General features: G+C 40.2%; 1 protein-coding gene across 2 annotated transcripts in view; it reads left to right on the top strand.

Moving 5' to 3' along the window:
- Positions 1-17,242, top strand: part of LRP12 (LDL receptor related protein 12) — a 41,546-nt gene that overhangs the window by 19,366 nt on the left and 4,938 nt on the right. For both annotated transcript variants that reach the window (XM_081116520.1, XM_081116519.1), the window contains 4 exons: positions 10,046-10,181; positions 12,379-12,581; positions 14,016-15,117; positions 16,399-16,531. In XM_081116520.1, coding sequence (XP_080972646.1) covers positions 10,046-10,181; positions 12,379-12,581; positions 14,016-15,117; positions 16,399-16,531 — 1,574 coding nt within the window. The remainder of the gene's footprint in view (positions 1-10,045; positions 10,182-12,378; positions 12,582-14,015; positions 15,118-16,398; positions 16,532-17,242) is intronic.

Below are 17,242 nucleotides of genomic sequence, written 5' to 3'. Positions count from 1 at the left end.
TGAGAATTATGACTGTGAAGTTAGAAGTTTACCAGCATTTTAATTCATGCAACCAAATGGTTATTGTCTAATTGAGTGATTGTCAAAATGTTTGGTTTCAGGACCCCTTTTAAGCTTTTAAAAATATTGAGGACTGTGTTAGTCCTTTTGGGATTCCATAACAAAACACCGTAATTTGAGTGGCTTAAATAATATATATTTAGTTTTTCACAGTTCTAGAGGATAGAAGTCCAAGCTCAAGGTGCTGTCGGGGTTGGTTTCTGGTGAGACCTCTCTCCCTGACTTGTAGACGGCCACCTTCTTGCCGTGTCCTCACATGACCTTTCCGTGCACTTAGCGGTCTGTGGCCTTTCCTCCTTCTATGGATTAGGGCCCTACTCTTACGACTTTGTTTAACCTGAGTTTTACCTCCTTCAAGGCCCTGTCTTTCAAATACAGTCACATTGGGTTTTAGGGCTTCTACCAGTGAGTTTGGGGCAGAAACAATTCAATCTATAACTGTGATTTCTACCATGTTTCTATTAAAGTCCCAAACTTTTATATGTGACTTTTTTTTTACTCCTGGTCTGGAGTTGTGACGTTGCAAAGAGTAAGACAATGAGATGTACTTTCCCTTACAGTTAGCCAAAAACAACCCTGAAATATAAAAAAAAGATTTTCTGGTTGCTAATAGAAACAAATACTGAGGCTTGCTGCTTTCTCAAGTATAATTTTTTTACATATGAGGATTAACGCCTTATGCTCAGTCCACCAGTGATGCAGCTTATAACATCAGCGGCTGAAAGCTCTGTCTGAGGTTGGTGCACTTGATCTTGAGTCTGCTTTACCTTCGACTTGGAATCTTTGCCCGGCAAAGCTGACATTCCTGAGAGCTGAGAAAGAGAATGTCTGCTTTAGAAGTTTCTTTCTTAAAGCTTGTTCATATTAACTGATCAGGAGAGCATATGAAATAGATATCAAGTAGTTTTTGATAAAGCATTGTCCTTGCTTTATGCCTCCTGCGCGCCCCCTACTGGGGACTGAGCCCACAACCAGGGCACGTGCCCTGACTGGGAATCCAGTCCTGACCTCCTGGTTCGTGGCTCAGCCACTGAGCCACGCCAGCTGGGCAACACAGTACATTTTTTATAGAAAGTCACGCACATTAGTTTTGAATATTATCTGCCTTCAGAAAGTTTGTTTATGAGACCCTTAAGCTTTTGGAGTAGAGTAATCCTTTTAAGTTTCAGGAAGAAAAGTAACGGTTTTATTATAATTTTTATACGTTACACTTTTATATGTACTATTATATACTATGTTATTAAATCTTATTTATGTTTTATTATACAATGATATGTTCTATGTGGAGCATATTTTTCTCTATTATATAATCATAACATTTACTGTATTATCAAATATTTATTGAACAATTACATATTTATAGCCAGTTATTATGCATTAAAATTTTATATTGCATTATTATAGTAAACAGTCCGTGAACTCCGCATTAGAACGGTAAATAGCACTGGGACCATAGACGGAACAGGTCCTCATGTGACAGAAGCGTGCGATGCTTGGCTGGTAAAGTGAAGTTCATCCGCCGGAGTGAATGGGCCAAATCCGGCAGAGGTGTAAAAACGAGTTGCTTTTAAGCATGTACCATTTTCTTCTTCACCCTGTAACTTTGAGAATAATCCTTTCTCACTTTGAGAATAATTCTTGAGTGTGCTGGCATGTTAATTACTGGTAATTTGGCTAAGGCATGAATTTGGATTGGATGCACTGAGCAACTGTTGTGCAAAAGCCTTGGTCACGTAGCCCGTGAGCAAACTGGACTTTGGCTTTCAGTTGCCTAATTTTCCGATTAGACATCCGGGCTGATTTGATCATAAACTCCAGTGGTGGAAACAGTGTTCAGATGTAGATGAGCCTCCTTCACTCCGCACCGAAACGTGTGCTGAGCATTGTGTTTATTTTTGGGCATCGCCCTCGACAGAAGGCACCAAGATTGGAACACTCTCGGAAGAAGATGTGGATATATTAAAAATTATGTCAGAGCTGATGGAGGTAGCTTAGAAAACTGTGAGCCCCGAGGCCAATTTATCTCTGTTCAGGTGCTGATTTCTGCCCTGCCTCTTCTCTGTTTCCAGCAAGAATCACAGTAAACTTCAAAAATTAATAATTTTTACCATTCAGGAAATAGAAATAGTAGCTTGCTTAGCATTTTAGTCTTTTGTAGTGCTTAAAATTAGAAAATGTAGGTACCATATTAATAGTTTTTGTGCCCTTTCAGGAAAAAAAAGTCCTTTTATGCCCTAAAAAAAGGTATAAAAGGTCGAATCTTCCATATTTGTCTTATCTTATGCTTTGCAAGCAAAATTCAAAATTATCCTTAGTCCTTGGAAATTTTAGGGTGAAGCTGGTCAGATAGTTCCAGTAAGAATACTCTTCTCTCTTATTCATATGTTGCGACCCTGCTGGAACTAGGAAAACTATGGGGGTTTTTTCGGTTTTTTTCCTCCTATTACTTTTTCATACTTTTTTCTCTTGACTTTTTAAAATATTTTACTGCCATATAGCCCTTGATTGTTATATGTTTATTCTGGATTTTAGTGACCTTCAAGAAACCGAGGAATTATCTGCCCTGATTAGAGCTAATGATCAATTTTGGTCCTTAAAAAACATTACTTAGAATAATAGAAATAAATATTGCTGCATTGATTCTTAAGTAGCTGTGCTAATGCAGAGTTTATTATAATTAAATATGCATTTAATTATAAGCAGCAGGGTATAGGATTTCCTGCTTACAGTAGAAATGTGTGATTTTTGCTAATAAGTCTGAGAGTAATGAGAGAGAATCCTGAGTATGGGTGATGGAGTCATATAAGTTTTGTACTTGGACTGATTCATACCTTTTAAATGGCCGTTCAAATCTTTTCTACCTTAGAGTAGTAAATATTGCTATTAGAGTGTTCATAACTGATCCCAGGAGGAGTTCAGTTTTCTAACTCCTTGAAAAAATGAGAATGAAATTCTGCGGGAATTACTCACGTTCAGTCTCCGTCTCCTCCCGGCTCTGCCCGTCCTCAGCGTGTTCCCTGTCCTCACATTTCCGTTACGAAAAGCGCAGCGCAGGTACCCGGTGGTCAGAAAACCTGTTCAAGGAATCCGGGCAGCAGAGGGTCAGAGAATTCAAGGCGCTAGCTATGGACAGCAAACCCAGCCAGGCTGCAAGAGGAGGACTCTCAGGCACAAGGCGTTCCTTCCTGGCGTGAGCCCCTTGCGTCTCCTGTTGAGGTTGCAGGGCTGAGCTGAGCCTACGTGACAGCCTGACAGACACCCTTGTACTTGAACTTCATTCGTCTTGCAGGTTCTGACACTCACTTGATCACTTGCCCGGTGTCCTCAGCGGCCCAGAGACTTCGTGCTCAACATGCTTGCTTTCCAAACTCTGTCTGTACATTAACCGTCTTTCAGAACACCACCGCCTTTCAGTCGCTCAGCTCTCTCTGCTTTCCCCTTTCTCTTTCTTTGAAATATGTCCCTCAGCCTTCACTGTATCCCCTACTGCTACTGTTCTACCCAATGCCCTAACGGTCTTACGTATAATTTATATATCTATATATCTATATCTATATATATCTATATCTATATAGATATAGATATATATATGTTTTATTAAAGGTGGGTTCTCGAATGATGTCTATAAAAGTGTTGTGTGTTTTTTAAATTCCAAACAGACTAAGAAGCATTTTAGTCCTGCGTGCAATTCTGCATGGATTTGTAGCAATAGGAATCAGTCTTTGGAAGTTTTCATTCTAAGTATACCCTTTCTCTATGTCATTATAGTTTCTCTGTCTTTTCTCTCCATGTTAATACAGGATCAATAGGCCTTTTTCCCCCAAAATAGACCACTTTTATCTTTCTTGAATTTCACTCGAGACACTTTCCCCCACCCCCAGATATTAACCCAGGTGTCACAGGGAGCTCCCGAGTGGGCAGTTGTGCACCTGTGGTTAAGGGCGCAGCTTCTGAAGCCGGTTGCCTGGGCTCCAGTCCCAGTGGTGACACTGAACCACATTTTTTGTAACCTTAGGAAAATCACTTAATTTTTTTGGTGCCTCCATTTTTTTCCTCGCCTGTTAAATAGGGATAATAATAAATACTAAGAATTAAATGAGAGAAGGAAGTGCCTAGCACTTGGTAACAGCAGCAGCAGCTGTGGCATCCGTAGACCTGACCACACCTGCCTCACTCTGTCACAGGCCTTGAACCCGTGAACCATAAACTTCTGACCTGCAACAGAAATCTCATCTGTAATGGCTGCACCATGCTTGGCCTTTAAGTTTTTCCAACTGCTCCACTTGGAATCACAGTCAGACTATAGGTATCTGGTTTTCATACTAATCACCTAACTATATATTCTAATTTTTCTGAGTCAAAGTGTCTTTTATTGCTTTCATAGGCACCGTACACAGTGGGCAAAAGTAGGTTTACTGTTGTGAGTACGCGAAACCCAGTTTATTCTTGTATTATTATTTCTTAATTAATTATTGTATTATAAGTACCTTCATTTCTATTGGAATGAAATCAGACCCTCACTAGTATTTTCAACATTTGGAATTGTTTTCGTATTTATTAGCCAGAATGGAGTTAATGTTTATAAAACACTCTATACTCTTGAGAAATAAGGTGGCCAAATGATAAGGACCACCATGGACTATAAATGCTGCCCTTTGTTTATGAACAGGGTGAGTTTTGTTCCATAATGAAACTTTCATAAAATAAAAGCTTCTGTGTTTGCATTTCAGCGGATCTTCTCACCTCCTCGGTTTTTCTTCCCATTGTTACCGCGCTGCAAAGTCCTCTTTACAAAATCCGCGGGTCATATTGCTCCCTTTTGTAGTGGCTTCCTTGGCCCCACGAGTGTCTGTGGAATTGAGTCATTGAATTCTTCTAATTTGGAATGAGCTCTTTACTCTGGCTCCATCTATTCTATTCTACAAAAAATCCTATGTTTAGTCAAGTAAACCCTCCTGTTCTATACTCACGTGATGCACGTTTTTTGTTGTTGGGCCTTTGTTTCTGTTCAGTGATACCACATGCCTCTGTGACACATTGCTTAAAATTACCTCTGCATTATATAATTTAGCCCTATATTGTCTTGTATGCTGTAATAACTGTTTATATGCTTCTTGGATTCAGTAAATAAGCATATCTCATTATTACAAAATTAGTTTCTGTGAGAGCATGAGTTCTCTTCAGGTTCTTTGCTTTTTACATGTATCTTATGGACTTAGGTGGTCAGTAAGCACAGCTGATTTTTACTTACATTTCAGTTTTGTGACTTATTGAAACCAAAGGCACAAAGATTTTTCATATAACTTTGTCTCAGCTTTTAGTCGTAAAGTGTCAACCCTCGTCAGTTTTGAAAATAACCCAGTTCTCCATGTGTGGAACAGGAAAACTGTACTTTGTCTTCTACAAGTAGTTCAGCTCTAATCATAAATTTTTTTGCCCTGCCTTTTCTTTAGACTTTAAAATCATGAAATCTCAAATTTAAGGGAAGTTTACTTAACCTTGTTTTGAAGTCATCCTCTCTTCTCCCCTATGTTCCCTAAAATAGAGATTGTTTGAACACTTTATAGTTTCAAATGATAGCTTTAAAGATAATGGGTTTGGTTTATTAATCTAGTTTTAAAATTATAGTTCTCTGCTCTTTTGTGGGATTATTGAAATAGTATCAGGATAAACGTGGAGGAGCCTTGAGTATTTCTCAATCAGTTTGCCCTGTTTTCTAAACTATGAAGTAAGATCTTTGTATTTTAAACCCAGAAACTGGTATCAAAATGGTGTTAAGAACTCCATCAGAGAAGCTGTACTTAATGTATTCCTCAGTTAATTCTCCCTCTCTTCATTGACAACTTACCTGACAAATTAAAGACTCTGTTAGTTTAGCCTTTTAGTGTAGCTGAACCACTAGCACTGTAATAAACTCATTTCCTTTTCTTTTTCATTTCAGATGTTCTATATACTAGATTCACTAGGAATTAAACAGGCTTTGGGGAGCCAATCAGATAACCTAATCACTATATACTCCCATGAAGAAGATGCTGTCCCAGTTGAAAATGGCTATCTTTTGAATGAACATTTAGACTCCCTTTAATTTGGGCACGTCTCTTTCTAGACTTATGGGAAATTTATGAAAAGTAGAGATATGTATCATCATGGTCCAAAATACTTGAATGTTTGTATCTAAAGATATGACCAAAGAAAATTAGATATATATATTTTTTTTAAATGTTTGTGTTCCAAGAACAAAAAGTTAATACTGGTTATTAAGAGATATATTAAGAAAGCTAAATAAACAAAGATAAAAATATAGTCATTTCTGCCATAATGCCATCTATGTGTTCCTGAAAATCTCACATTCTGCAAAATCAAACACTAAACTAACAGGGCTTACAGGAAAGTTAGCGTTGGTACAGATCATTTACAAAGATGAAACTTTGTAAGTATAGCCCTGATAATATCAATCCAAATGCTAGCACATCAAATATCCCCTGACATACACCTGCATTCAGGCCATACTTTGCAGACTCGGGTGTTCATACTTTCTCCTTGAAGACATTTGCTTCTAATGAAGGCCAATTTCATCAAAACTAAAAATACAGCTCAGGTATTTTTCATCAATTCTGGTGTCTTGTTTGTTTTATTTTTATAATAAAGAAATGTTTTCACATCTCCATCTGTACCTACAGCCACCCAAGATAGATTAATATAGAGGAAAGTCAAGCAGTTCTTTAAGCCAGTGAAGTAACCACTTGTTGCAATAAAGGAAGGTCCTTCATAGGGTTTTTATATTTTTTCTTGAACTGCGAGAACTCTTACCTCTGATTACTTCAAATCGTTAGTATGCTGGGAACAAAATATTTCACAACTTTGCGTTATATCGACAAGATTCCTCTATTTGTCAATTACATATAAACTAATTCTCACTGAAGAACCAATGAGAATGTAGCTAAAATAATTATGTACGAGCAGTAAAGTCAGATTTGTTATATCCTAAATTGAGAAGGATAGTCAAGATCTAAAAACATGAGGGGCAAGCGAGCAGAACCACAGAAACACTTTGGTTTAAAACAAAGATTCGTTTTCTAAAGCAAGATTTTGTATGTGTCTCAACCCCATTCCTACCCTGGCTTCTACCCACGTCAGATAACCAGTTAATCGTGGCATCATTTCTCTTTCCAGAGCGGAGTGGTGCCCAGTTACATAGTAAACGAGCAGTCGCTGCCTCTTTCCCACACCGCCTCAGTAGCCGTCCCGGTACAGCATTCCTGGCATTCCTGCCAGCCAACCAATCTGATTTGGCACATCAGATGATGATATTTATTGACAGTTTACTGTAATTCAAGCAGTGCGCTGAGTCCTTTACCAAAATAATCACAGCCCATCCTTGTAACACTCTGTGTAGTAGGTAGTGTTTTAATCCCCATTTACAAGTGAGGCAGTGGAGGCTTACGTATCCAATTGAATGCAACGATAAATCACCAAAAATATTTTCTGTAAAAGAGTGTAATATAAATTAATAACATTAAATATAATAAACTAAGAAAAAAATGAAATTACAGTTGATGGTAGTTGCTTCAGCTGAAGTGTTACAATGAGTTGGGAATGGAAAATTATTGTAAGAAACTGAAATCATGAAAAAATAGAGGACTCAAGAGGAAGCCACTTGGCAGATTGGGGCAAATGTGTAGAAGAAATTAGACCTCGATTCCCAGCCTAAGAGGAGGTGAAGGCAGCCTCACTTTCTGACTTTGAAATTTTGAGTTTTAGTCACTGTGGAACCTGGCTTTACTTTATTTCCTGTGCTTGAAAATCTTTGAGATTGCCTGTGGTATCCTTAAAGTAGATTTCCTATTTATTTGAATTAGGTAAAGTAACTTTTCCTTTAACTAAACGATGCCTAAAGACAGTCAAGATTCAGAATACAGTAGGCCCCAGTGAATGCCTGAAACAGCGGCCAGTACTGAACACTAAATATACTGTTTTATCTATATGTACTTACCTGTGATAAAGTTTAATTTATAAGTTAGGCATGTAAGAGATTAACAGCAGTAACTAATAATAAAATAGAACAATTATACTGTCATAAAAGTTATGAGACTCTGCTCTCTCTCTCTGATAATTGATCTGATAACAGAAACGGCTACTGAGTGACTAACGGGGGGGGGGGGGGGGGCATAAACTCAGTGGATACACTGGGTAAAGGGATCATCCACATCCCAGGTGGGACAGAGCAGAGTTCATGAGATTTCATCACACTACTCCGAATGGCCCACCATTTAAACTTATAAATTGTTTATTTCTGTATTTTCCCATTTAATAATTACGGACCTTGGTTCACTGTGGATAGCCGAAACCATGGAAAGAGAAACCTCGGATAAGAGGGGACTACTGTATAGGGTATAAAGAGAAGAATTAGAGAAATACCCAGTCCCGATCATGTTGAATTGAGGTTGGAATGTCCAGTGGGCATTTGACTGCAAAAACTCTAGAGATTTTAAACCCATGAACTCTAAGTCATGGCAGTAAGTATAGGAGGGAATGAGAGCTTCCATAGAAGATCAGAGCAGAAGCCTTGGGGATGAACCGTGAACACCAGCACATCAGGAGTTGACTGAGGAGGCGAGTCTAGTGCTAGGGGGACTGGGAGGCGATGTCAGCATCAGAGGAAAAGTGACCACTGTCAGTGCTCTAGCGAGATCAGGGACTGTGAGGGCTAAGGGTCCAGTGGATTTGGTAGTGAGATCAGCAATGGCCTTTGCCCGCTAGCAGGATTTTTATAGAGTTAAAAGAATTGGAGTTCCAGTTTCATTGGATCAAAGAGAAAATGCAAAGTGAGGAAATAAAGAAAAAGTTATCAGTGCATCCTGATGAGCTATCAGGAGTAGAAATATATCATCGTGATGGGGGGAGGGACATGATTTAGGGCTGAAATAGGCCTTAGAGATATTCAGATAGCAACTCCTTATTTCGATACATGAAGGAACCAAGACCCCAAAAGGTTTAGTGGTTTACAGTATGGCAAAGCCACTGAGTCTAAGTTTTCTGATTCCAAATCTACAAATATATCGGGGCAAACAACCCAAAAGGGAGGGAAAATTCTTTTTCATGCTTTCTAATGTTAATCTCACTCTTCACATTTGAATTTGTTCTTTCTCAGGTAGAGATGAATTAAGTTACGATTGTACTAGAGAGTATGTACATGCCCCCAGTGTATTGTACATTCAGAAGTGTGTTGATAAAAAGCCACTGGCTGAATCTGAAACCAGACGCTAAATTCAGTCGTGTTGCAAATGTGCAAAATTAATATATCAAAATCTGTATTCATAACCAGTTATGGGAGAAACATTATGATATTAAAGTTTTGTTTTTAAAGTACTACTTGAAATATACTAAATTTTAAGAAAACTATTCTTATTTATGGGAGATGGGTCTTATCCTTGGGCAGTTGTGTGAAAATATTCATAACAGTATCTTTGAGCATTCACACCAGAATGTAAATTCTTTCATTTCGGTATAAGAGCACCACCTATGGGTTTCTCGGGTATTTGGGGGAAATTTTTTTTAAACAAAACCTCATAAAATTCTATCTCGTTTTCCCCTGTAACTAGTCTATTCATTTATTTAAAAGCTAACAGTTGTCTGCTTCGTCATAAATTATTCCCACCCAGATTTTGAAGGATGGATGGATGAATGGATGGAGCAAGCAATTGACTGGTCTCCATGGCTAAAGCTAGCAATTCTGACACTTAAACTATTACTCAAAGATTTAATTTGAAAACCTCCATGCCTCCTCAAAATGAGTACTTAATTAGAATAAGATACTTTGACTAAAAGGAAGGAAAATAAAATATCTCATTAGAATAATAAAAGCTTTTAACCGTTGATTTGATGTCTGAAGTGTTGGGTGATTTTTAAAAAATAAACACTGATTTACTTAATGCTTTGTTTTAAAGTATAATAGTGAGCTAAGATTGCTTTGGCTCTCTTCCAGCGTGTGGAGAAACTCCAGAACAGATCCGAGCACCAAGCGGTGTGATCACCAGCCCAGGCTGGCCTTCTGAGTACCCTGCCAAGGTCAACTGTAGCTGGCTCATCAGGGCGAACCCAGGGGAAATTATTACTATAAGGTAGTTCTGGCATCTTTCTGTATTATTATATACTGTTTTATTACAAGATAATTCCGTTTCCAAGCATCATCACTCAACCTATAAAAAGATGATTTTCGGAAAATGTAATAAATTAGTTATCAGTATCATCTTAAGGGTAAGAATAATGGCCCCTCCTTTCCCTACTATTAGGACATGTGTTTTGAATATTTCCTACTGGTGGTAATGGACTTGCACTGAGTCACTCATATTTTTCTAGGCCACTTTTTAACCAAAGGTACACATTTGCAAAATAGCTTATTAGGTTCAAGAGTGTAATTTTCAGCCGTGGAACAAATAAACACAACCCACTAATCCACTTGGAGATCTAGCCCGTAAGGTCCGTCTCGTCTGTAGAGTCTTCTACCTTAATGAGTTAACACAGTAACGGGCTATGTCTGTGTGTATATATACGTATGAAACTTGAAACAAGCTGGTGGTGGGTAACTAAGAGCATCCTTAAAACTGACGCAGGAAGCCTAAGAAGGGGGGAGAGAAAAAGACAAGCTTTGTAAATACTGACGGCAAGACAGCTCGCGTGGGAAGATGAACGTCAGATGTCATGGACCGTAAAGCGCAGAACATTCGTGACGGTGCAAGAACCCACCGGGAAGATGTCATTGTGCCCTGGCCGGTGCGGCTCGGGTGGCTGAGCCGTCCAGTGCGCTGAAAGGTTGCCGGAATATAAGGCGGAATTTTTGTAACTGAACAAGAAAACCCAGTTTTTTAAAGAGGCAAAAGTCTTGAACACTTCGCAGAAGAATGAGAATGGCCAGTAAGCACATGAAAAGATGTTCAGCAGCATTTAGCCTTCAGGGACGTGCGTCTCAGACTACAGCGGGAAATGCCATTTTATGCCCCACTAATGACTGAAGTTATACCAAGCGTTAGGGAGAGTGTGTGTGTGTGTACATGTGTCTTCCATAGCAGACACACCCGAAATAGTACATGCTTATACTATATAAAGAGCTCTTTAAAAAATAAGAAAAATGTAATGGATGAAAGATATAAAGAGGTAAATCACAGGAAGATAAATAGCCGGTGAACGGAGGAAAAAGTGTTTCCATCTCAGTAGATAAGAAAATGCAAAATAGAGCAATGATGATGTTTTGTCCACCTAATTGGCAACGAGTTTTTTTAAAAACAGAGTCTCCTGTTGCCAGAGTTACGGCGTATAAGGTACTTTCCTACACACTCCTTGGAACTGTGAGTTGGTATGAACATTTCTCTGAGTGTCTGTCACATTAAAAGTGGAATTGTGTCTTTTGACGTAGCAATTCTACTTCTAGAAAAAATACGTCCTAGAGAAACACTTGCTCATGTGTAGATAGAGGGGTACATGTGGGAACAGTCAGAGTGTCTATCAGCCTGTGTTATAGTTACTCAGAATATTTAGAGAGGAAATATCTTGGTATAATAATCCTTGGATAATTAACTTTATTATCACTTAGTTTAAGGCAGAGCAAAGAGATAAAGTCAGATCTTCACTTTTTGGTGAGACATGTTATTGGAAAGTGATGGTTTGGTTTTTCTTTTTTCCATAGCAGTGGCTAAATATATGTGTGCTTTTATGTCCCTGACGTTTTGCCCTTTACTCGTGCCCATATTTTGTGCACTACAGAATAATGCTTAACTCTAAAGTAACTTACGAAAAAAAAAAGGTATTTTCAAACTCTGGGACTTGTCAATGAAAATTTTTTCTGTTTATTTATTTATTTATTTATTTATTTACCTTACTAGGATTTGTGCTACTTGCTTTCCTGAAAATGTAAACTATAAACTTTTCACTAAGCAAGCAGGTGAACCAGCCTGATCTAAGAGACTGCGGCCTTTCTCTGGGTGTGTTAGATTACACAGTGGTGTTTTGGGCTCAAACACAGGACGTTTAGGATAGTCTGAATTAGAAGTGTACCTAAACAGACACACAGAAGAAGGTGAAAAAGGCACCAGCTCTCACCTGTTTTTAGCATTATTTTGGAATCTGACATAACTTGTAAAGAAGTATTACTCTGGAGTCTGAGAAAGAGCTATAAATACAGGGCCAATGGGCAGTATTGTTATTTGCTGATGATATGGTTGTATGTCTGGAAAAGCAAGGAGAAATATACATTGTATTATGTTGATAATTTTTTGCCAAAATCACCCTTTCTAATAGCCTTTTCTGACTTTTTATTTGTAGTTTTCAGGATTTCGATATTCAGGGGTCCAGAAGATGTAGTCTGGACTGGTTGACAATAGAAACATACAAGAATATTGAGAGCTACCGAGCTTGTGGTTCCACAATCCCACCGCCGTACATTTCTTCACAAGACCACGTCTGGATCAGGTTCCATTCCGATGACAGTATCTCGAGAAAGGGTTTCAGACTGGCATATTTTTCAGGTGTGTTTTTTAATAAGAACGATACTGAACAGAATTCTCTAGTATTAACTGCTCAGTCATTGGGGGCTAGTCTTCTAAACAGTGTTCATCTCACTGAGACTCACTTCTCAAGGTAGCTGTGACTGAGGAATTGGAAGCTAAAGGTTCAGGTGCCCTAGAACTGGGTCTTAAAAGGTGTTTTGTATAATCCTAATAAAATGATTAATTTTATACACAAAGGCCCATTTTCTTTTAAATATTTTAAATACGTTTAGTTTAAAAGAACTTTTTCTCCCGGTGCTTACCCATATCCTGAAAGTTACTTCAAAATATATTTTTGTTCGTGAATTACCATTGTCTTTACAAAAACACACACTTGGTTTCACCTTCATAGGTGGTAGTGTACTGGCTGTTTTTAAGCCGTATCCAAAAAGAGTGACCATGCAAATGTGAATAACGCAGACATTGGGGTCATGTACATTTTTTGCTGAAAATAATTTTACGTCTTCTGAAATTACAGGTCCTTCTTTAGCAGACATATGCTTCTTTTTCTCTTTTTGCTTAAAAACACGGTCTTTGTAATATTTAGGTTCTGAAGCACACTTTCTGTCACCTCGTCACCAACAAACACGTTGTTAATGGAGACGTTAGCACTGGCCCGACGTCCGTCCATTGGGGGACTAGGGGGATCGAATGTTTGGTTTTCTTTTTCTGCCTCACGGTTTCATAGTGAGGACGGTACACTAAGGTAGTTAGAATTACATGAGCAATTCAGTTTTTTCCTGTCCCCTTCCCCCTACTATTATGATGATTAAACTTACACCTTTTAGCTCAGATTCGTGCAATATTTTGCAGCTGTGTTAAAACAGTCGAAATTGTAGAAGTGCTGTGTTACGATTACGTGAAATGTTACAAACATCATAAAGTTGATCTTCTAATCTTAGCAAAAACGTGAGCAATGGGCCCACAAAATATGCTACGATATACATAGCAAAATATTGTTATATGTATAAACTACAAAAGAACATGAAAAAATGGGTTTGCAAAGGCGATTGCTGTGGATGAGTTTTTCTTTATTTCAAAATGTCTCTCATTTTGATGTTCGTGCAATGGGTTCAGTTTTTCAGGCAATATATCCTATTGGCTTGTGTGTCCTGCATCATTCTACTGGATGTTCTGCAGTAAAATAGCTTTCTATGAAAGCAGAGTTGGTTTCTTCTCTTTAGATCAAGCCGAAAAGATCTTGATGGAGCAAATCATAAGTTTTTAGTAAGTCGAACGTTGAGTAATGAGCGAGAGCCAATATTAATTTGCCATTAGAACTTCACGGAGTTTTTAAAACAAGACTTTTGAAACCCTTTCTCTTGGGCTTGATCAGCATTTATTATAGATACGTCACATGGTGTTGCATATCTTTTAAAGAGCGTGTTCTTCCTCCGCCCCCCCCCCCCCCAGGGAAATCCGGGGAGCCAGGCTGCGCGTGCGACCAGTTTCGCTGTGGAAACGGGAAGTGTGTCCCCGAGGCCTGGCGGTGCAACAGCATGGACGAGTGCGGGGACGGCTCGGACGAGGAGGCCTGTGCGAAGGCCGCGCCCCCCACGCCCGCCCCCTCCCAGCCCTGCGCCTACAACCAGTTCCAGTGCCTGTCCCGCTTCACCAGAGTCTACACCTGCCTGCCCGAGTCGCTCAAGTGCGATGGCAACATCGACTGCCTTGACCTGGGCGACGAGATAGACTGTGAGGTGCCAACTTGCGGGCAGTGGTTAAAGTATTTTTATGGCACTTTTAATTCTCCCAATTACCCGGACTTCTATCCCCCTGGAAGCAATTGCACCTGGTTAATAGACACCGGCGACCATCGTAAAGTCATCTTGCGCTTCACGGACTTTAAACTTGATGGCACCGGGTACGGCGATTATGTCCGAATATACGACGGGCTAGAGGAAAACCCACACAAGCTCCTGCGTGTGTTAACTGCCTTCGACTCTCACGCACCTCTCACGGTTGTTTCTTCCTCTGGACAGATACGGGTCCATTTTTGTGCAGATAAAGTGAATGCTGCCAGGGGATTTAATGCTACCTACCAAGTAGATGGCTTCTGTTTGCCCTGGGAAATACCCTGTGGAGGCAACTGGGGCTGTTACACTGAGCAGCAGCGCTGCGATGGGTATTGGCACTGCCCAAATGGAAGGGATGAGATCAACTGCACCATGTGCCAAAGGGAAGAGTTCCCGTGCTCCCGAAACGGCGTCTGTTACCCTCGTTCTGATCGCTGCAACTACCAGAATCATTGCCCAAATGGCTCCGATGAAAAAAACTGCTTTTTCTGCCAGCCCGGGAATTTTCATTGTAAAAACAATCGCTGTGTGTTTGAAAGCTGGGTGTGTGACTCCCAGGATGACTGCGGCGATGGCAGCGACGAGGAGAACTGCCCGGTGATCGTGCCCACCAGGGTGATCACGGCGGCCGTCATAGGGAGCCTCATCTGCGGCCTGCTGCTCGTCATTGCGTTGGGCTGTACCTGCAAGCTCTACTCCCTGAGAATGTTCGAGCGAAGGTCAGTGTCACGGCAGCTGCAGTGCGATGCTGGGCAGTAAAACACGGCCCCGTATTTGCAGCAAGTGCCCTAGTGTGATCAGCAGTATGGTTTTGCCATTTGAGATCTATGAGTAGCCCTGGCTGGTTTGGCTCAGTGGTTAGAGCATCGGCCCGCGGACTGAAGGGTCCCGGGTTCGATTTCGGCCAAGGGCACGCACCTCGGTTGCAGGCTCGATCCCCCGGCCCCGGTTGGGGTTGAGTGCGGGAGGCAGCCAGTTGATGTGTTTCTGTCACATCGGTGTTTCTCTCTCTCTCCCCCTCCCCTTCCAATCTCTCTGAAAAGCAATGGGAAAAATATCCTCAGGTGAGGATTTTTTTTTAAAAAAATTGAAATTGAAATCTGTGAGTAGAATGTACTGGGAAAATACATAGAAGTAGGAACGCCAGCATTGCCCAGAGAGTAAGCACGTACTTCAGTTTGTCGGAGCTAAGATATATGTAAAGGACTAACAGGAGACAAGACTGCAACACAAGGCCAGTGTCATGATGTGGAGGGAGGGCCACGTGTCAGAATTCTCACGTAAGGAAGGTTAAGCATTGAAGGGTGCGCTCGGGGGGAATCGTCTTCCGTGTGGTGGCAGATAGGCTGAGCCTTGGAGGAGCTGGCAGAGAGGCCCCCTAAGAAGCTGCTGTGGAGACGATGACCCTCAGTCCCAGGAGTTACAGGTAACAGGTTCAGCAGAGCCGCGAGTCCCAGACAGCTAGGTGGCTGCCCACAGGTGCACAGTTCCCAGTAACCAGGCTGCGTCTTTTCTCTGGGCGAGTGGAAATGGCCAGAAAATGTTTTCCCACATTGTCCCCTAAGAGCGCAGTGAAGAGTCAGAGGACTTGAGTTCAAGAACCAGTCATTCCAGAAAGTGTATTCGTGACTTCTTTCACTCTTCTTCACATCCCAAAAACCAACGCATTGGGCTTGATGAGTGACGTGTCTTCTAAGAGCTTTCAGAGCCTCAGGCCCCCTGTGTTCTTAGGGATTAAAGATCTGGTATGGTTCCCTTTTGCAGGGATTTCTAACTTATTAAAACTCAGGGATCCAGGCCGCCAGGGTAAAGCCCGCGAGGACACGCTGTTCCATCTCTTCTCAGCGCAGGAGTAGCATAGATACCAGTAAATGCCGGTTGACTAAGCCTTTAAAATTATCAAATATATTAAGGTTCGCATTGTTTTAATAAGCGATGATAAAAACATTGCTGGCTTGCCCTTTCTTTAACCCTTTTTACCCCGTTGTTTCGTCTCAAAGGTCTTTTGAAACCCAGTTGTCCAGAGTGGAAGCAGAGTTGTTAAGAAGAGAAGCTCCCCCCTCTTACGGACAGCTGATCGCGCAGGGTCTGATTCCACCTGTTGAGGATTTTCCTGTCTGTTCGCCTAACCAGGTACCGTTGCAGCTCATGCTTTCAGTTTTAGTCCCTCCTCAAATGAAATCTGCACTCGCAGGTCTGAGGAAGGACCCTCGACCCTCAGAATGTTTGCAGTGAAGTCAAGGATTCAATACATGGAGGATCTGAAATCGTAATTGCTTTATTGTGTTTTAATACCACCACATACAGAAGGATCCTGTTCATTCTTCTGACTTGGCTGTGTGGTTGGTTCTTAAGCATTTCACTGTTTGGGTTAATTTAGTACATTAAAAACCAAAAGCAAAGCGTCTCAGATCGTTTTCTACTTCAGCTGAACATTTAGAAGATTTAAGAATGAACACTAGAGTTACTGTGCTAGTAATATATTGGTAACATGCTAGAACAACCAGTTGTAAGTAGCAGTAATTGAAATAGAATTGACATTTCCAACGCCCTGTGGGGAAACTTTTTACAGCTGGATTTTATAGTAGGAATTTTAAGAATTCACGCCATTTTTTAAAAATAGTCATTTATTCTTTATGAATGTTTCTGAGTTCTTTAAATTTGTTATAATTTTTTTTAATTTTTCAAAATATATTTTTCAGTGCTTACAATTATGCCAGTGCTCATAAAGGTTCACACATTTAAAGTGTAAATTTTTCCAGAAACATTAATAATAATTGTTCCCAGTATTAGAATTAAGAAAAATTGATAAACAGTGTTTTCCAGTGGTTTACTTTCTTTCAA

This window comes from Miniopterus schreibersii (genome assembly GCF_964146895.1).
Source record: "Miniopterus schreibersii genome assembly, chromosome: 17".
NCBI classification, from domain to species: Eukaryota; Metazoa; Chordata; class Mammalia; order Chiroptera; family Miniopteridae; genus Miniopterus; species Miniopterus schreibersii.
Note: the sequence above shows the minus strand (reverse complement) of the source record. Positions and strands in the feature narration are given on the sequence as shown.